This window comes from Brachypodium distachyon, chromosome 2 (assembly GCF_000005505.3).
Source record: "Brachypodium distachyon strain Bd21 chromosome 2, Brachypodium_distachyon_v3.0, whole genome shotgun sequence".
In the NCBI taxonomy this organism is placed as follows: domain Eukaryota; kingdom Viridiplantae; phylum Streptophyta; class Magnoliopsida; order Poales; family Poaceae; genus Brachypodium; species Brachypodium distachyon.
This window is the reverse complement of record NC_016132.3, coordinates 27857340-27877268: the sequence shown is the minus strand read 5'-3', so window position 1 is coordinate 27877268 and position 19929 is coordinate 27857340. Positions and strand designations below refer to the sequence as shown.

General features: G+C 59.7%; 1 protein-coding gene across 1 annotated transcript; it reads left to right on the top strand.

Annotated features, from left to right (window-relative positions):
- Positions 1-5648: 5648 nt before the first annotated feature.
- LOC104583186 (inner centromere protein-like) lies at positions 5649-19192 on the top strand. The gene is made up of 5 exons (XM_010234968.2): positions 5649-5838; positions 16480-16945; positions 17156-17603; positions 17700-18555; positions 18765-19192. Exons 1-5 carry the CDS (start codon positions 5649-5651, stop codon positions 19190-19192), a joined length of 2388 nt encoding a protein of 795 aa, XP_010233270.2.
- Positions 19193-19929: the final 737 nt, after the last annotated feature.

Genomic DNA, 19929 nt, shown 5'->3' with positions numbered 1-19929 from the left:
GCTGCCCCTCGAGCTCAAGCACGGATCCCCCCGAGTACGCGTGTACAGCGACACAAGCCAACACGAGCAAAGGGTCGACGATCTAAACTTCATCGAAGACCTTTGATGCCGGCCTGCTGTGCGAGCCGCGCGCTACCAGCAGGGACTCCATCGTTACCACGACAGGCGAGTCCGTCCCCGGGGGTTCTAGAACGGAGACCTTGTCTTACGCCGGATACAAGGAATGAAGGCCGGGAACAGGTTGACTTCGAAATGGGAGGGCCCCTTCCGGGTAGTGCAGGTGACCAAACCTGGGGCTGTCCGGCTGGAAACCGAAGACGGCTTGCCAGTGCCAAATAGCTGGAATATTGAGCACTTGCGCAAGTTCTGCCTTGCTTATTTGTATGTTCCCCCTTCGTTGTCTCCTGCTTTTGGTGCACGGAAGTGTCTTTCCATACTTGGTTGTGAGCAGTGGGCTGCTGGAGCCTCAAAAACGAAAACCCCGTTGCCGGATCACTCCGCCGCGGGGCATGCAGTCGCCGGGTTAACCACGACATGCATCATGGGACATGCAGTTGCCGGGCCCCCCGCAACGTGCATCACGGGGCACGCAGTTGTTGGTCTCCCCATAGCGTGTACCCCGGCTGGGAAATAGAGTGCTCACGACCAAGTTTGGCATCAACCCTTCGGTGTCCGGGGGCTGGGAGGCAGGAGCTTACTCGTGTTGCTTTATGTATTTTCGTGAATTTCGAAAAAAAATTGCAGCACCTTGGGCCTGGTAAGAATCTAATCTGCAGGAAAAGGTGGAATCTTACGCACTGTAATACCCGTGGGCTGCCCACGGGTCACGGCATGTAGCAGCGCCTTGTGGTGCGGGGCGACCGCAGCAGGAGGGACTCATCGCACTCCGAGGCTCTTGACTCAGGAGGGCGCCGCCACGTGTGCCACAGCAACTTGGCATGCCGGGTGGCGAAGACTGTACCACATGTTGAAGGGAGGGATGCCACGGGTGCTGCGCTGATCCGTCGCGCGCAGTGGCAAACCCCTCCTCCGTGCCTATAAAAGGCGCGCCCCAGCCATGGAACAGCTCAGAGCGAAGCCGAGAAAGGGGCTGTTAAGGCGGGCGGCGCCGCGGAGGCGCGATGGTGGTGCATTCCATCAGCGCCTAGCACCGACAGGTGCACTGCCATCGCGCCCTGGCCGCGTCGCCCCATCGAGCCCGCCCTGAGGGGCGTCGCAGAGACATGGTGGTGGTGCATGCCATCAGCGCTCCGCGCCGACGGGTGCAGTGCCACCGTGCCCTTGCCGCGCCTTCTCAAGCGAGCGGCTCTTGGGCGAGGGCTGCTGCGGAGGCACTGGGGTGGTGCATTCCATCGGCGTTCGGCGCCGACGGGTGCACCATCATAGTGCACGACCGCAGTGCCCCGGCCGCATCCCTCCAGAGGACACCTCCGCAAGGAGCAGGGGCTGCCGCGGAGGCACTATGGTGGTCCATGCCATCAGCGCCTCGCGCCGACGGGTGCACCATCATAGTGTCCCTGCCGCATTCCTCTAAGAGAGCCTCACTATAGACGCGGGTCGCTCCGCGACCGGCGAAGTAATGTACCCGGGGTGCGCAAAAACCAAGAACACATGCACGCACGTTTTTACCCAGGTCCGGGCCACCCGGAGGTGTAAAACCCTACGTCCTGCTTGTCTGCTGCTTGTCTGAGCTTGTATTACTCCAAAACCAGGTGTTTACACGTTTTCAGGGGGGAAGTGTCCCCGGGTGCTCCCTTTTTGGCTAAGTGCTCTTGCCTACTCCTGGATATTGCTAGTGGCAAACTGTGAGTCCGCCAAACCGTGTGATCGTCCAACCCTAGGAAAAGTGTAGAACCCTTTGACCGTCGGCGGGGCCCTCCTTTTATACTCAAGGGGATGGCACAGGTGCCGCGGCGCATGCACTACAAGTGTCGACCGGGGAGGCATACAACTCCCTCTCGGTGAGCTGGTGGCACGCATGGGCGCCACCTCCGCTGCTAGGGGTCTAAAGCCCTAGGGTAGGATTGGACAGCCACTGTTCACCTGATTTGGATGGGCAACGCTCCTCCTGTCGGCTCATTTAATGAGCCGTGCGCCTCACTCCTCGTCCTGGTGAGGCCGCGCACCCGACGCCCGCCACGCGTCCGTGTGGCGCAGTTGCTCTGCTCGCTGGGCCCCATCCTTGATGCGGGAGCCTGCGCCCGGGAACCTCTTCTCACGACAAGTCGCTCCCCGGGAAGCGCCCAGACCCTACGCACCCGGGAACCCCCCTGCCGGGAAGTGGCTTCCCGGGAGGTGGCCAAGCAGGAATATTCCCCGAAGCTCCGCTAGCCCTTCCGGGCTGGTAGCTTGCCTAGGCTACTCGTAGCTGCTGCCCAGGACGGAGTCTTTCCGTGAACTCGGAGATGGGGCCCACGCGTCGCGCGGCGGTGGTACCCCGGGTGCCACTGGTGCAACCGTAGCCCCCGGGCGTGGGCCGGCATCACCTGTTCCCGGATGAGTCTTCCCCGGGTCGGTTGCCCGGCTACGCTCTCAACCGACGCGTGGGCCCCGATTCGCCTCGGGCCCGCCCCCCTTCGTTGCCCCGTGTACTACGTCGTTACAAATGGAGTAGTGGGCGTGTGATTTCCGCCCTAACTCCCCCTTAAATAGGGAAGTTAAGGCCACTCTGCGCACTACTCCTAATGATTAGGAGTTATCCCCGCACACCCGTAGGGTACGGAACTGGCCGTTATCAAACGGCAGGGTGTTATAAGGCACTTACTGTTGCCAAAAGGGGAAAGACACTCTGCCCCCACAGCCTTCGTCTTCATCCTCTTTCGCATCTCGCACCCCAGTGCTCCTGCTAGCTTTCGTCTTCATTCCTCATGGCGCCCCCCACCACTAGAAAGGGGAAGGAGGTGCAGGTTTTGAAAAAAGCCGCGGCCAGCAAGAGCGAGGCGGCAACCAAGGCAGCCGCCGCCAAGGACCAGAAGAAGCGGGAGATGCGGGCCACGCTCGCCTTCTTCCGCCCCGGTTACAACGGCGAGGCGCTGGACAAGGTCCGGCATGCCGTCACCTCCAATTTCAACGAGCACGGGGAGACGTTGATCTTCCCGGCGGGCGTCGAGCACCAGGACAACGACTTCCGGGTGTTCGCGCGCTTCCTCCTCACCGGTTTGGTGCCGCCATTCTCGCTATTCCTCCACGCACTCATGGAGTCTTACCAGCTGCGGGTGGCGCAGCTTCACCCCCCGCGCCCGCGACCAGATGAAGTGCGAGTTCATCGTTCGGTCGGGGAAGAAGATCGAAAAGGAGTGGCGGGGCGATTGGTGCTGGGTCCGGGTGGAGGACCCCCAAGAGTTCATCCTCGCGCCCACGGAGCTGCCGCGCCCCACAACGGCTGGCAAGACAGGTACCACCGCGACGCCGACCTCCTCCCCATTGTGGAGAAGATCAAGGCGCAGCGGCTAGCGGGGCTCACCGACGTGGACGCGGCGCGCACCTTCATCCACCGGCGTATAGTGCCGCTTCAACTGCGTTCCCGGCCCGCGTGGATGTACATGGGTCCCGGGGACAGAACATGCCTCCAGCAGGACGGCATGGACTTGGAAACCCTCAGGACGTGGGGGATCTCCGGCGAGACCTTCCAAACAACACAGTTCCCCTGCCACGACATCGTCGGCGCCTTCCTACCCTGCAACGAGTGGGGGTTGATGGACGACACCCCCACTCGGGCCCCGCGCGCTCCCCTGCCAACACTCTGCGAGAAGCAAGTGCTCGAGGAGAGCGGGGACGGGTCCGAGCCCAGCTGGCCCTCCCTCCAGTCCCTGGATGATGAGTCGGGCCAGGCGGCAGCGTCCCCGGAAGTCGTCCCCGTGGACGATGACGACGAGGACAGCGACAGCGCCCCCCTGATCGTGCGGAGATCAAGTGCGTTCGCAGCAGCTGCGGCTGTTTCCTCGACGGCGACATCCGCCCCTGCAGCGGCCACCAACCTCATGGCGGCGGCCGCTTCAGGGGCGCCCGTCGATACCTTGGCGGCGTCCGCGGCCACAGTGGGCGCCGGAGCTTCAGCGGCGGCTTCCGCCCCTGCGACGGCCACCAGTAGTGTGGTGGTACCTGCTCCCGGGGCGCCCGCCGGTACTCCGGTAGCGCCCACGTCCGCAGGGGTCGCTGGAGCCTCGACGGCGGTTTTTGCCCCGGCGGCGGCAGCCTCCCGGGGGCTGGCTCCTGATACCGCGGGGGCATCACCATCGACACCCGCGACACTCCGGGTCACGGCGACCCCGCCGGCACCGTAGGTGCCTCCCGCTCGGGGGGTCTTCCGAGGCTTCACGCTCCGGCGTAACCCCCCGAAGTCCAATTCGCTGGCGGGTGCCAGCAAAAGGGGGAGGAGCGACTCCCCACCCGCCACGCCGAGCAACAGGGCGCACGCGGACACTGGCGGCGCTGCCGATCCGACCGACACGAGGGCCGGTGGCGCCGCCACCGCATCCGCCGATGACTCAGCTCCAACGGGGGCGGGGCCGGCGACTGGTAGGGCTCTTTCGTTTCTCCTTAGCTGCATTTTTTAGTTGTTAGTTCATCATATGAACGTACCTTCTCTTGCAGCAAGCGACAGCTCGCCCGCGGCAAGTCTTTCGGAGGCTGCCGCCGGCGCAGGCGAGGCGAGAGAGGGCCCCCCGCAAGCCCGTCGGCCTCGCAAGGTAACCACCCTGGTCACCCTTGTCTGCTTCTGATAGCTCTCTTACTCGTCGATCCTTACGCTTCTTATCGCCGTAGGCACGAGCGCGCCCGCACCTGGAACGAGCGCGACCGCGGTTGATCTTGACCCTGTTGTCAAAATTACGGAGGCGGTGGAGGAGCCGGAACCGGCTCCCGCGTCAAGCCCCGCCGTGCCAGCGACAGTGGCAGCGACGGCCACCGTCACCACTGGGACAACACTTGGTGATGCGCCCGCAGCCGCGGATGCGACTGGCACGGACTCACTTGCCGCCCAGCAGAAGACAGCTCCTGCCGGGAGCAGGGAAGCTTCCCCAGCCCCGGGGTCCCCGGGCGCAGGTGCAGGGGAAGCTGCCGGGGAAGGACAGCCGGATCCCCTGGAGCAAGTGGGCGACCCCCCGCACAGCCCTACTTCGACAGCGGGCGCTTCGTCGTCCTCGGCTGCTCTCCCCAATAACGACCTCGGCACCCTCGCCGAGCTTGCTTGGAATCCTATTACCTGGGATCCGAGCATCTTCGAGCGGGGGCACCGGTTCCTGGACGCCATCAGGGACCAGCAACAAGACTTCGTCACCTCTTTCAACGAGGTGAGGGAGCACCACGCCGTCGCCAAGAACCAACTTGGCGAGGTGTGGGAAGCCGTGGAGAAGGAGTGGCAAGAGCTCTCCCGGCTGCGCGAGGAGACGGGTCTCGCCAGGGAGGAGGCGCGCCTCGCCCGGCAAGCCTTGGAGGACGCCGAGGAGCCAATGGTCCCGGAGGCCGAGCTCCACCGGCAGCTGGAGGCCCAGCGCGCGAAGCTTCAAGGGGAGCTGGACTCGATGGTAGCAACCCTCGAGGCGACCAGGAAGGAGCAGGCCGAGGTGCTCGCGACGGCCCAGGTCCGGCTGGACGAGAAGAGCGACCTGATCGCCAACTACCGCGGCGAGATTCAGGGCCTTCGTGTCATGCTGGAGGTGCAAGTGAAGGCTACCGAGGACGCGGTGGGACCAGCATCTCGGCACGAAATCCAGCTCGGCTCCGCCAAGGACAGAGCGGCTAGGCTAAAGATCGAGAGGGCCGCCGTCCGGGAGGAGCTTGCCAAGGCCGGTGAGGACAATGCTGCCAAGGCCGCAGAGCTCGTGAAGCTGGCGGGAGGCTGCCGCCAACGCCCGGCTTCACCACGGCATGCTGATCGGTCAGCGGAAGATCGAGACCGATAAGCTGCTCAAGATTGCCCAGGCGCTGCGCGATCTGCTGCCCAAGTTCGAGCTGTAGGCGGCGGAGGTGGACGGGACAGATGTCTCGACGTTCATCCCCTTCTTCTCTGACTTGGTGGGGAAACTGGGGGCGCTCGACGTCTGGATCGCCCAGTACAGCGCCAATGAGGTCGCCAACTGCGCCGGAGAGGTTGCCGGGACAATCCTCCCGCGGATTCATCTCCAGGACCCGGAGTTTCCCTTCGAGTCCCTGCTGGACGCTTGGTCAAACAGCGAAGACGAGCCCACACACACCCAAGCGGTGCCCGAGTTCGTCGACGAAGTGGTCGAGCGGATACAGATGATGCCGGAGCCCGAGTCGTCCGCCAAGCCCCCGGACGAAGACGCCGGCAACTAGTTGCCGCAGCCCCCAGCCGCCCTTGCTGCTTTACAATGTATCTTCTTTCGTTAGTCCTTTCCTGCAAGTTTTGCGCTTGGCGCCGTTTGAACAATTATCTTCCCATTAGTTTGTGTAATCGTTCGACTCTTAGACAATCAAGTTCTTTAACATGTTCAATTTCTTGTTCTTTGTTCCCGGTGCTGTCTCGCGGGGCGGCCCTACTAGCCTTGGCGTGTTTTGCCTTGTGTTACCGGGGACTTGCGCGCCTCACCCTTGACCAGACCAGGGACCCGGGACGGACCCGCGGTGCCGACCTGGGGTCAAGCGGTAGCGGAGAGCCACTCCGCTTGCGGGGTAACTACTCCAAGCCGTGCCCTTCCGGGACGGACCCGGGAAGCCACACGGGGAGCGCACTCCCCCCGCAGGTGTCCTTCTAACACTCCAGCTACGCGCAGGACCAGGGGCCACACCCAGCGAGACAGCGCTCAATTACGTTCAGTTCTTAGTGAGTTCAATCGTTCATGTTCGAGCACTTAGCTTTTTCATCCAGTCCGATGCCTCGGGACGCTTGCCGGAAAAGTGCACCTGGAGCACTGCCTTGGTAGGGACCCATCCGCGGGTACCTGTTCAAGGAAATCTGTGTTGAGGGATGCGGCAGGAACGCCAAGGTAGGATCGCCGCCACGCTCACGCAGCAACCCTTGCCTTCAGGGGGAAACCCTGGCCTAGGAGGACTCCGCCAAGGGAGCTGCCGTAAGACGGCTATAACGTCCTCGCCGCCAACTGCACTTCACCTGGACCGGCAGGCACGGGTGGCGAGGAAGTTATAGCCTCCCGGCGACAGCCCCCGCATCCGGGGAGACCTGGTTTTTCTGGGGAGCTCGTCCGAGGGGTGTAGCAGCCCTCGCTGCTCGGGAGCAAAACTGCTCGGGGGCCGTGGCAGGGACGCGGTGATGGGCCAGAACGGGCGGCGGGCGCCGGCACCGGCGCCATCACAGCGCCCTCGCAACGACCCGCGTCGGAAAAATGAGGCTCTCTAAAGGGGAATGCGGCCGGGACACTATGATGGTGCCCCCGTCGGCGCAAGGCGCGGATGGCATGCACCAACATAGTGTCTCCGCGGCAGCCCCTGCTCCTTGCGGAGGTGTCTTATGGAGGGATGCGGCAAGGGCACTGCGGCAGCGCACCCCGTCGGCGCCGGATGCTGATGGGATGCACCACCACAGTGCCTCTGCGGCAGCTCTCGCCCAGGAGCCACACGCTTAAGGAGGCACGGCAGGAGCACGGCGGCAGTGCACCCGTCGGCGCAGAACGCTGATGGCAAGTACCACCACCGTGCCTCTGCGACGCCCCTCGGGGTGGGCTCGATGGGGTGATGCAGCAAGGGCGTGATGGCCGTGCACCCGTTCGCGCTAAGCGCTGATGATATGCACCCCCATCGCGCCTCCGCGGCACCGCCCGCCCTAACAGCCCCTCTCCCGGCTTCGCTCTGAGGCGTTCCTTGGCTGGGGCGCGCCTTTTATAGGCGTGGGGAAGGGGCTTGCCACCGCACGCGACGGATCAGCGCGGCACCCGTGGCATCCCTCCCTTGAAATGTAGTACAGTCTCCGCCACCCCGCATGCCAAGATGCCGTGGCACCCGTGGCGCCGCCCTCACGAGTCAGGAGCCTCGGAGTGCGGTGAGTCCCTTGTATTGCGGTCGCCCCGCACCACAAGGCACTACTGCATGCCGCGACCCGTGGGCAGCCCACGGGTATTACAGTGCACAAGATTCCATCTTTTCCTGCAAGTTAGATTCTTACCAGGCCCGAGGTGCTGCAATTTTTTTTCGAAATTCACAAAAAACTCAAAGCAACACGGATACCCTCCTGCCTCCCAGCCCCCGGGCAGAGAAGGGTCGATACCAAACTTGGATGTGAGCATTTCATTTCCCAGGTGCAGCGACTGCGCGGTGCACGTTGCGGGGAGCCCGGCAACTGCACGTCCCGTGATGCACGTTGCGGGAAGCCCGCCAACTGCAAGTCCCGTGATGCACGTTGCCGGAAGCCCGCCAACTGCATGTCCCGTGCCGGAACGATCCGGCAACGAGTTTATGTTTTCGAGGCTCCAGCAGCCCCTTGCTCACAACCAAGTATGGAAAGACACTTTTGTGCACCTGAAGCAAGAGACAGAAGAAGGAAGAACATGCGAGTAAACAGGACAACTTTAAAGCTCAGGAACGAAACAGTTATCTTTGTTCACAATAACTAGTGGTTTACACACGGGGACTGCCCGGCCACACTAGTTCGAGAGGTATGCATCGGCGGCATCACCTGAGGGTCGGACTCCGCCGCTTCACGGGTAGAACTTGCGCACGTCCTCAATATTCCAATTATTAGGCACCGGCAAGCCGTCTTAGGTTTCCAGCCGGACAGCCCCCGGTCTGGTCACCTGCACTACCCGGAAGGGGCCCTCCCATTTCGGAGTCAACTTGTTCCCGGCCTTCGTTCCTTGTATCCGGCGCAGGACAAGGTCTCCGTTCTCGAGCTCCCGGAGACGGACTCGCCTGTCGTGATAACGACGGAGTCCCTGCTGGTAGCGCGCGGCTCGCACCCTTTGCTCGTGTTGGCTGGTGTTGCCGTACGCGCGTACCCGGGGAGATGCGTGCTTGAGCTCGAGGGGCAGCACCGCTTCTGCCCCGTAGACAAGGGCGAAAGGAGTTTCGCCCGTTGCCCGACTAGGTGTGGTCCGGATCGACCACAGCACGGGCTAAAGTTCTTCAACCCAGTGTTTCCCGTGGCCTTTGAGCTTGTCAAAGGTTCTCGTCTTGAGCCCCCGCAGCACTTCTACGTTGGCTCGCTCCGCCTGCCCATTACTTCTTGGATGAGCGATGGACGTGAAGTGCAACTTAGTGCCCATGCCTTCGCAATAGGCCTGGAACACGGCGCTTGTGAACTGCGTGCCGTTGTCGGTGATAATGCTGTTAGGCACACCAAATCGGTACACAATGCTTTTGAAGAACTTGATGGCTGCTTGGGCGGTCACCTTCCGCACTGGTTCCACTTCTACCCACTTGGAGAACTTGTCGATGGCCATGAACAAATACTCGTAACCGCCGACCGCTCTCGGTAGCTTGCCGACGATGTCGAGCCCCCAGACCGCGAATGGCCACGAGGAAGGGATGACATGTAGGGCCTGCGCTAGTTGGTTGCTCTTCTTCGAGTGGAACTGGCACGCCTCGCACGTCTTCAACAGCCGCTCCGCATCAGCCAGGGCCGTGGGCCAGTAGAAACCGTGCCGAAACACCTTGCCGGCTAAAGCCCGGGACGCCACATGGTGCGAACATGTGCCTCGATATATCTCCTCCAATAGTGCGCGCCCTTCTTCTTGCGGCACGCAGATGAGCTTGACCCTGTTCGCACGCCTGCGGTAGAGGTTTACATCCACCACAGTGTACATCTTGGCTTGCCGCGCTACTCGTTCCGTGGCAACGTGATCTTCCGGGAGAGCCTCTCCTTTCAAGAACAGGCAATTTCCTCCACCCAGGGAGGGATCTCCCTGCCAACGCATGCCGCTATGTCAGCGACATGGACCGCCGCTGCTGCAGGGGTTCCTTCGGTTGTCGAGGGGGCGTCCCCGGCAGACAGCTCGGGGGCGACTGAAGGAGCCGCTTGCTTCTGACAGAACACCCCCACCGGAGGATTCCGGCGCTCTGCCGCCATCTTGGCCAGCTCGTCCGCGGCAAAATTGTCCCTCTGCTTGACGTGCTCAAAACGCAAACCTTTGAACTTACGTTCTAGCTTGTGGACCTCCTCCACGTACGGTGCCTTCTATGGGCAGTCGTAGTCCTTGTTCACCTGGTTGATCACGAGCTGGGAAACCCCGCGAACAATTAGGCGCTTGATGTCGAGGGCAACCGCCGCCCGCAACCCAGCGAGCAAGCCCTCGTACTCCGCCGTGTTGTTGGTGGAGTTCGGGAAATTGAGCTGGACAGCGAACCTCAACTGGTCCCTTGTCGGTGACTCAGTGACGACCCCGGCGCCCGCTCCTTGGAGACTGAACGCGCCGTCGAAGTAGAGGACCCAGCGGTCCTCGTTCAACTTGCCGGGCAGGCTGGTCTCCGGCTCATTCTCTTCCACGCTTGTTGACGTCCATTCCGCGACGATGTCCGCCAAGGCCGTACTCTTGATGCTTTTAGAGTTGGTGAAGTGGAGATCGAACTCCGACAACTCCATCCTCCACTCGGCCACCCTCCCGGTGGCTTCACGGTTGGTGAGGGCCCGCTCAAGGCAGAACCCCGACACCACCGTGACTCGGTGCGCCTGCAAGTAGTTGCATAGCTTGCGGGAAGCAAGGAGAATCCCCAAAAGGAGCTTCTGTACTTGCGGGTACCTCGTTTGCGCGTTGCGCAGCACCGTGCAGAAGCTCCCGGCTCGGGGGTGGTCCCTGGGTCCGAGGCGGTTGCCGGGGGTCGCTCAACCCTTGCCCCGCAGCCTCCATCCCTGGGACATCTTCCTCCCTCTCGGCAACCAGCACCGAGCTGACCACCTGGTCAGTTGCTGCTAGGTAGAGTAGCAGCGGCTCGCCCCGCTTGGGGGTGACGAGGACAGGCGGCGATCTTAGGTACTGTTTGAGTTCCCGGAACGCCGCCTCGGCCTTGGGAGTCCAGTCAACCGGACCCTTCTTCTTCATCACCTTGAAAAAAGGCAGGGCGTGCTCGCCCAGCCTGGAGATGAAACGTCCCAGCGCGGCAACGCAGCCGTTAAGATGCTGGATATCTTTCACCTTGCGGGGGGCCTCCATCTTCTCGATGGCCTCTATCTTGCTCGGGTTGGCTTGTATCCCCCTGTGTGAAACCAAGAAACCCAGAAGCTGCCCGGATTTGACACCGAAGGTGCACTTCTCGGGATTCAGCTTGAGCTTGATCCTGCGGAGGTTATGAAACGCCTCCCGCAGGTCATCAATCAGCGAGTCCCCGCGCTTTGATTTGATGACGATGTCGTCCATGTAGGCCTCCGCGTTGCGGTCTAGCTGGGGCCCCAAACATTCGTGCAGGGCGCGCTGGAATGTGGAGCCCGCGTTCTTCAACCTAAAAGGCATGCATGTATAACAATAACAGCCAACCGGGGTGATGAACGCTGTTTTTTCCTCGTCCTCGACCGCCATCTTAATTTGATGGTAGCTGGAGAAAGCATCTAGAAAGCTCAGCAACTCACAACCAGCGGTAGAATGAACTATTTGATCGATACGGGGTACAGGTAAGGGATCCTTGGGGCATGCGCGATTAAGATAAGTAAATTTACACACATGTGAAGCTTGTTCCCTACTTTAGGTACTACTACAGGGTTAGCCAGCCAAGTGGGGTACAGAACTTTCCTGATTGCCCCGGCAGCCTTGAGCTTATCCACCTCCTGCTTGATGAAATCTTTACGCTCTTGTGCTTGCCGCCAAATCTTCTTCTTGACGGGGCGCGCGTCCAGGCGCACCGCGAGCCGATGCTCAATCACCTCCTGGGGACTCCGAGAAGGTCCGACAGTTCCCAGGCGAACACGTCCGCATTATCCCAGAGGAAAGTGATGAGGGCGCTTTCCTATTCGGCAGTAAGGTTCGCTCCGACGGTGATGGTGCGTTCCTTGTTGCCGGCTTGGAGGGGCAGCTTCTTCACCTTGGCGGCCTCCTCCAGGAGCTTCTGCCCCTTGCCGGGGCGCGAGCTTGAGCCTGCGCTTCCCCCGGCAAGCTCTTGCGGGGTAGCGCGGGCCTTCTTTGTTGGCGGAGCATCGCCCAACAAGCTGTCGTTTCCGGCAGCATCTTCGTCACCGGCGTCAGCTGCGGCGATGGTCCTGACGACCTCGCCCACGCACCAGGCCGCGTCCTTGAGGTCGCACCTGACGGAGAGGACTCCATACATGGACGACATCTTCATCACGCCATAAGCGCAATGCGTAGCCGCCATGAACTTGATCAGCGCTGGCCGACCAAGGATCCCGTTGTAGGGCAACGGGGTGTGTGCCACGTCGAACACTATGTGTTCGGTTCTGAACGCTTTCCGGGACCCGATGGTGACCGGCAGTGTGATGCGCCCCAACGGACGCACGATCCCGGGGTTCACCCACCGGAACGGGTCGGTGGGCTTCAGCTGCGCCACCGGCACCTGGAGTTTCGCCACCAGCCTGGGGGACAGGAGGTTAAGCCCCGCTCTGTTGTCCCCCGGTACCTTGGTCACCGTCATATTGCTAATGATCGGTGAGACGACGAAGGGTATTACCCCTGAACCCAGCTGCAGCGCTGGGTGATCGTTGGCACTGAAGGTGCTCGGCACATGCGACCACCTCAACGGCTGTTGCGGCTCCGCGTCCGGCAACAGTGCGCACACGTCACGGGTGCGGCGCTTCACCACGGCGTGGGATGGGAGAGCGTAGGCTCCCCCATGGATGCAGGTGACGCCGCGAGGCTCCTGGAAGCCCGGCTCGTTGATGCCAGTGCAGTGGGACTCGCGCTACTCCTCAGCGCGAGCCCTGTCGCGTCCCCGGGGTGGGCGCTCCCGCCCCCCGCGGGGCTGACCGCGCCCCCCTTGGGGTTCGTCCCTGCCGGCACCACCGCCGGCAGGCCTCGGCCCCGCTCTAGGGTCGTTCGGGCAGTCACGGGAGCAGCGCGGCGCTCCTCATGGCATTGCTCCCGCCGCTGCTTGATCCGCTGCAAGATGCGGTAGTTCTGCGCGTCGTGGGTGGAGTTGCTGTGGATGGGGCAGCGGGGCGCGTCACCCGGCTTGCCGCCAAACCCGCCACCCAGCGAGGCCTTCTTCGCAGGCCTCGCCGCAGGAGCCCCTGAGTCCGCCGCGAGAACCTGCTTCCCACTGCACTTGCAGGAACCCTTCTTCTACAAGCCCTCGCCAGGGCTCACGGCAGCCTTAGCTGCTAGCTTGGGCGCTAGGCGCCCTTCCTCGGCCATGGCGCGTGCGCCAGGGCGTACAGATCCCGCGTCGTCCGGATCCGATGCGTGCTCAGCTTCTCGCGCATCTTAGGATCACGGACGTTGATGGCGAAGGTGTTGACGATGGCAGCCGCCTCCGCCTCCGCCTCCGGGATGGAGTATCAGAGATTGGAGAAGCGGTTCACGAAGCTCTGCAACGTCTCTCCTGGCTTCTGCACGATGGTGTGCAGTTCCGCCATGCTTCCTGGGCGCTTATAGCCGCCCTGGAACGCGCTCACGAACTGCTCATGCAGGTCCGCCCAGGTGGCGATGGACTCAGCGGGCACGTTGAGCAGCCAGGTTCGCGCTGATCCTTTCAGGACCATTGGGAACCAGTTGGCTCTGACCTTGTCGTCGGCGCCGATGGCATGCATCCCCAACGTGTAGGTCAGGAGGAAATCCTTGGGATTGATGGTCCCGTCGTACATACCGAGCGCGGGCGCTCGGAATTTATGGGGCCATGTCACCCGTTGCAACTCGCCCGTGAACGCGGTGCAGCGGTCCTCGTGGCCCATGGGAGCGTCTTCCTGCTCCTCTGGGCGTTGGCGCTCGACCTCGCGCCTGCGCCGGCGCTCCAAGCGCGAGCGCAGATCCTCTTGCTGGCAGGCATTGAAGATGCCACGTGCGTCACCCCCTGGAACGGTGGGCGACGAGTTCGAGGACCCCTCCCGGCTCCCGTTTCCCTGGCCTCCCTGCGGAGGCGGAGGGTTCTCCCCCTATCGCGAGGCAGGTGGCGCGTCCCCATGCTCCGGGTTCTGCCCGTGACTGGAGCCTACCAGGGCGCCCTCGCCTTGCGGCTGCTGGGCGGCCAGAGCGAGAAGGGCGTCCAACTCCTCGCCCCACGTCACGTGCGCCGGCATGCCTTGCTGCAGTTCATACCGCACCATGATGCGTGCGGCGATGATGGCTTCTGCCGGGGTTCGTGCAGGGGGCAGCCGATTCCCCGAGCGGCTGCGCTCCGCTCTGGCCTCGGACGCCTCCGGGTGTGCGGGGTGCGAGCCCCCGAGGGTCGCTCGAGACGCGGTATGCTCCTGGTGCCGCTGTCGCTGCGCATCCTCGGCCCGCGACTCGACTCACTGGCCGGCGCGGGCGGCACCATGCCCGCGTGCGCGGCTGGCCCCGGCACTGGGGGCAGCCGGTCCCCTCGGCCGATTATCTGCAGACGGCCAAGGACGCGGGGGAGGCAGCTGTGGTTGCTGCACTCTCGAGGGCTCCGGGTTCTCCTGAGCCCCTGACTCGGGTCGCACGTCATGCGACCGCGTGTGCGCCGCTGGGGCCTCATGCGAGTTTATCCGAGGATCACCAGCCCGCTTGGGGGGCATGGTGGTTGGTCTCGTCGGGGAAGGGGATGAAGCCGACGTCGAAGCAAACACTGCTGCCGGCGGTCACCGGTGAGCTCTCGTCTCGCGCCCCCTACCTGGTGCGCCAGATATCGTCGCACGGGGCTCTGACATCGGGGGCGTGCGGTCACGGCTCCCTTTTAGGTTTGACAGGGGCGTCGGGGATCGCTCCGACGATCGCCGGCGTGGCCGATGGTCCTCCGCAACCAGCGAAGTAATGTTCCCAGGGTGCGCAAAAACCAAGAATGCATGCACGCACGTTTTTACCCAGGTTCGGGCCACTCGGAGGTGTAAAACCCTCCGTCCTGCTTGTCTGAGTTTGTATTACCTCGAAACCAGGTGTTTACACGTTGCCGGGGGGGTGGGGGGTGGGGGCGGGGAAGAGTCCTCGAGTGCTCCCTTTTTGGCTAAGTGCTCTTGGCTACTCCTGGATACTGCTAGTGGCGAACTGTGAGTCCGCCAAACCGTGTGATCGTCCAGCCCTAGGAAAAGTGTAGAACCCTTTGACCGTCGGTGGGGGTCCTCCTTTTATACTCAAGGGGATGCCACAGGTGCCGCGGCGCATGCACTACAAGTGTCGAACGGGGAGGCATACAACTCCCTCTCGGTGAGCTGGTGGCACGCATGGGCACGACCTCCGCTGCTAGGGGTCTAAAGCCCTAGGGTAGGATTGGACAGCCACTGTTCACCTGATTTGGACAGGCAGCGCTCCTCCTGTCGGCTCATTTAAGCCGTGCGCCTCACTCCTCGCCCTGGTGAGGCCGCGCACCCGACGCCCGACACACGTCCGTTGGGCCCCACCCTTGATGCGGGAGCCTGTGCCCGGGAACTCCTTGTCCCAGCAAGTCGCTCCCCGGGAAGCGCCCAGACCCAACGCACCCGGGAACCACCCTCCCGGGAAGTGGCTTCCCGGGAGGTGCCCAGGCGGGAATATTCCTCGAAGCGCTGCGAGCCCTTCCGGGCTGGTAGCTTGCCGGGCTGCTCGTAGCTGCTGCCCGGGACGGAGTCTTTCCGGGAACTCGGAGACGGGGCCCACGCGTCGCGCGGCGGTGGTACTCCGGGTGCCACTAGTGCGATATGCAAGCATTTTGATTCTTCAAAAATGAGTTTTGTTTTCAGTAAAACCGTCGGTCTTCAAAGTTCTGAAGAATACAACTTTAACAGAATCTCCGTTTTTGCCGTAGTCTTCACGAATCATTCCGAACGGTAAAATCTTATCTCTAAGGAAATTTAAACTGTACGGGGAAATCCTAACGGAAATTTTGGGATAGAAAGATACCGGTAAGATCCTCCTTTTTCACCTCCCTATATAAGGATTTCCACCCCTCCTCGGAAAAATCACCTCAACCCCCAAAATCCACCGCTCTCGCGCTCGAAGCTCTCGCGACCTCGTCCTCGCCGCGAACGCCCGGACGCATTCTTCAAGCTCAGATCTTCAGCGCCGTCACTATTCTACATCGATTCAAGTCGGGAATTCCAGGCAAGCGTCGTTTTTCCCCTCTTAGATCGATTCCGCGTAGCAAACGCATCTAAAATCCTCGTTTGCTGTAGTAGATTGACTGCTCTCGCCGAGTTAGGGCTTTGCGGTTAGGGTTTCAGTGATTCCTCTGTTCTTCACCAAGCTCATCCTAGGTACACTTCAAATCTTCATTAGATAAATTCTCACTCCAGTAGATCGCTATGTTTGCGTAGGTTGATGTGCTCCGTATTTCCGAAGTTCTAGCTAAACAGATCTGGATTGAAGCTTTAGTAGTTTTACAGTTTAGATCTGTGTAGCTGTCTTCATTGAAGAACAGAGCTGACATTCTTCACAAACGTAGTAAATCTGCTTCAACTAAAACTTTTGTTAAAAACGTTTTGTTGCTGAGAAATTGTGTACTTCTTGCCTATTCTTCGTATCCTCTACTTCACAGGTGTCACCATGTCTGATTCTACCCGCTCCAGCAATGACTCTGACAGAGAAGAACGGTACCAGTTTGACTCAACGCCTGAGCCCTCACCGCCGATTTCTCCCAGAGTAAACATTGAAGACTCAGATGAAGAAATTGAAGACCCTGTGCCTTTGAGAGTGACACCCTCTCCTGGTGTGCGCCTGAAGTATGCCATCAACTCCCCACGGCCTGATGAAGTATTGCCCAGTCGTGGAAAGAAAGTGGCGTCCAAGCCCAAGGCAGAGAAGAAGGAGAAGGTGAAGAAGTTCAAGGACGTGCCTGCTCCCACTGCTGAAGAAATCCTTGTCTTCTATTCTTCAGAAGAAGATGTGGAAGAGGAGACTAGAATGAAGAGAAAGCACCGCCTCCAGCACATACTCCACAAGCACTCTAGTGTGTTAGCCGCTGAGATTCGGAGAAGAACGAAGGAAGCGGAGAGTGCCAACCTGTATTTCTCGGCTCCCAAGCTGGGAAACTTCAATATTGCCCGCAAGGAAGGCGGACCTCACCGTGAGGAATTCAACAGAAGAGCTCTATAGATCATTAGAGATATCAACTACGTTGACCTCTCAAAGAAGCCCAAGTCCAAGGCTTCAGACACTGAAGACAGCGATGTATTCCTGTCTGAACCTACCATTGAATTGCGCGGTCCTGCCAGAGCATCCAGGATCAGAGGTTCTTCACTGTCTCCTCTTGCGCCTCGCAACAAGCCCAGTGAAGACTCCAAAGGCAAGGACAAGGTGCCTGAGAAGAGGAAAGCCGCTGAAGACGCAGAGAAACAGTTCAAGAAGGATCTGAAGAAAGCTAGGAAAGCCTCTGCTGTTGGACCCGGTTCCTCATCCAAGGATGCTGCTGCTGCTACTGCTGCCGCCATGGCCTCTGGAGAAATTCCATATCCTCCTCAAGTTGTTCACATTGATCCAGTTCTGCTTGCTGCTTTCAATGAAGGAACGCTCCCGGATTCTCTCATGAGTCATGTTGAAGGCCTGATTGTTGCCAAGAATCGGGCTGAAGAATGGGAGCAGAACCGCAGTTTGCGTGTTGCCAAGCGGTTAGAAGAAGAAGACCATGCTGAGAAGGAACGTGTTGAGAAGGAGAAGGAAAAGGCTGCCTTGAAGGAGAAGAAAGCTACTGAATTGCAGAAGAAGAAGGCTGAGAAGGAAGCCCAAGAGAAGAAAATGGCTGACCTCATCGCCCTGAAGAAAGAAAAGGAACTTGCATTGAAAACTCAACCTGAGCTTGAGAAGAAGAAGAACAAAGCTTTGCTCGCTGAGCAGATGAAACAAGCAGCCAAAAGCCTGATGGCTGATAAGGCTAAGAGTGAAGCAAGGAAGAAAGCCGCCGAGAAAACGCCTGAAGTACAGGGCGGAAATGAAGAAGTTGATCGGGAGAAGACAGAATATGAGAAGACGAGGGATGCAGCTCGTGAGACCAGTCGTGAGATCGGCCTCAAGGCTAGACATGATTCAGCTGTCCCCTCTGACACTAAAGAAAGTCAGGATTTACCTCAGACCGTCCTGTCAAAGAAGATCACTATGACTCGTCAGGCGTCTCAGATCGCTGAAGTAAAGAAGACTGCCAAAGAGTTTGGTTTGAAGATCAAAGTTCCTGCCGGAAGAAGTTCCTCCACTTCATCATCTGCGGCAGTTCCTCTGAAGAAAGCTATTCACACACTTGTGCCAGATACATCAACAGTCAAGCTTACTTCACTTGCTGAGGAACAGGAACAAGCTGCTTCATCCCCCACAGTACTGTCTGAGCACACCACTCAACAGGAAGAAGGTGATGAGGTGCTGGGGAAGAACCAAGAAGACATCACCCGTCCTGAGGAACCCCCCACCAGTAGCTCGTTGCCTCGCACTGAATCAGTGGATGCCTCTGCTGAAGAAGGAAGAACCTGTGACTTCGAAGCTGAAGCCAGTGATTTGCATGCCAATGACGCAGAAACTGATGCAGATGCCCCAGTGCCAACGCCGGAAGTTCGTGTGAAGAAAGTGGTTAAGAAGAAGTTTGTTGCCCCGTCTGACCCGTTAGACCCGTCCGACCCAAATTCCTCAAGTGATGAGAAGAAAGAAGAAGAGAAGGAAGAAGAGAAGAAGGAAGAAGAGAGAGACCCCGCGCAGGCCTCTGATGATCTAATGGAGATTGACCGTCTGCCAGAAGATTTGCTCAAGCCTGTGCCGAAGAAAAGAGATCCGGACTCGCTAAGGATCGTGAAGACAGGAGACTCTCAAGGATGCTTGTGAGATCTCAGACTGTGTCTGAAGACAACCGCGAGCTGTTGTCTCCCAAGCCAAAGATGCCTATATCCTCTGACCGAGAGAAGGTTTACTTCAAGACCCTGAAGAACGCTGAGCTTCACCTCATGAGGCTGGAGAATGGGCTGAAGTACAAGGAGGAGACATCAGCTAAAGACCGGAGGTTTTGGTCTTTTGAGCTGCAGGACTACTATGCGCAGATTCTTCTGCCACGGACCCACTTTGCCAAGATGAAGTACATCAATGATGAATGGTTCGCCATCAATCGTCAGAGTGGTGTCATGACTGCTGCGAATGCTCTTAATAATATGCATCTGCTCAAGTTTGTTCAGACCTGCCAGAATTGGAATGATGAGCTGATTCTTCAGTTCTATGCTACTTTCGGCAGAAAGGTCTGCAGATTTGAAGACAACTCAAAGGGATACAACATCTACTAGATGACAGATGGTGACAAGCACAGCTGCACATCCAGGCACTTCAAGGATTTCCTTGGTCTCGCTGAGTTCGATGGCCAACCTAAGATCCATGAAGAAAAGGTTGCCTCAGATGAAGACATTGCCATTCTCTATGAAGAAGGATTCTCTGACGCCTATGGAGGACTGGCTGGATTGAAGCCTGAAGTGAAGATTCTCAGTGACATTCTCCGTTTCACTCTCTCTCCCAAGCAAGGCAGTTCTAGCAAGATAGCCGGTTTTCACCGCAATCTGCTGCTTGCCATCTTCAAGGGTGAGAAGAAAGATTTTGGAGACTATATTCTTCAGACCATCACCCATGCTTCAGCAGACCGTGTACGTGCTCTGCCCTATGCACCCCAGATTATGACGATCATCCTGCAGTTGTCTGAGAAGAGTTTTGAGTTGGAGCATCAGCACAAGTACTTTTCGCTAAAGCCTCAAGATCCAGAGCCGTCTGTGCTTCCTCCTACTTCAGTTTCTGATCGCCCGGAGTCTTCACAGCCCATCCCGTCGCAACCGCAGTTGAAGCAAGCACTTCGTCCATCTGATTCTCAGTATGAGACCAGCTCCGACAAGAATGGTTCCTTGAAGAATCTCGTTGTGAAGCTCTCCCGCAAGATTGAAGATCAGCAGGATCTCCTGGAGAAACAGGTCGCTCTGTTGAAGAATCAGCAGGTACTCCTGAAGAAGCAGGTGTCACGCGAAGAGAAGACCAGTAC

Bases quoted from the DNA above. Each gene is read 5' to 3' on its own strand.
- LOC104583186 (XM_010234968.2), top strand. From the start codon at position 5,649: ATGCTGGAGGTGCAAGTGAAGGCTACCGAGGACGCGGTGGGACCAGCA. The intron at 16,946-17,155 runs GTATTTCTCGGC...CGGTCCTGCCAG, and splicing joins GAAGCGGAGAGTGCCAACCT to AGCATCCAGGATCAGAGGTT. The intron at 17,604-17,699 runs GCTGCCTTGAAG...ATCGCCCTGAAG, and splicing joins TTGAGAAGGAGAAGGAAAAG to AAAGAAAAGGAACTTGCATT.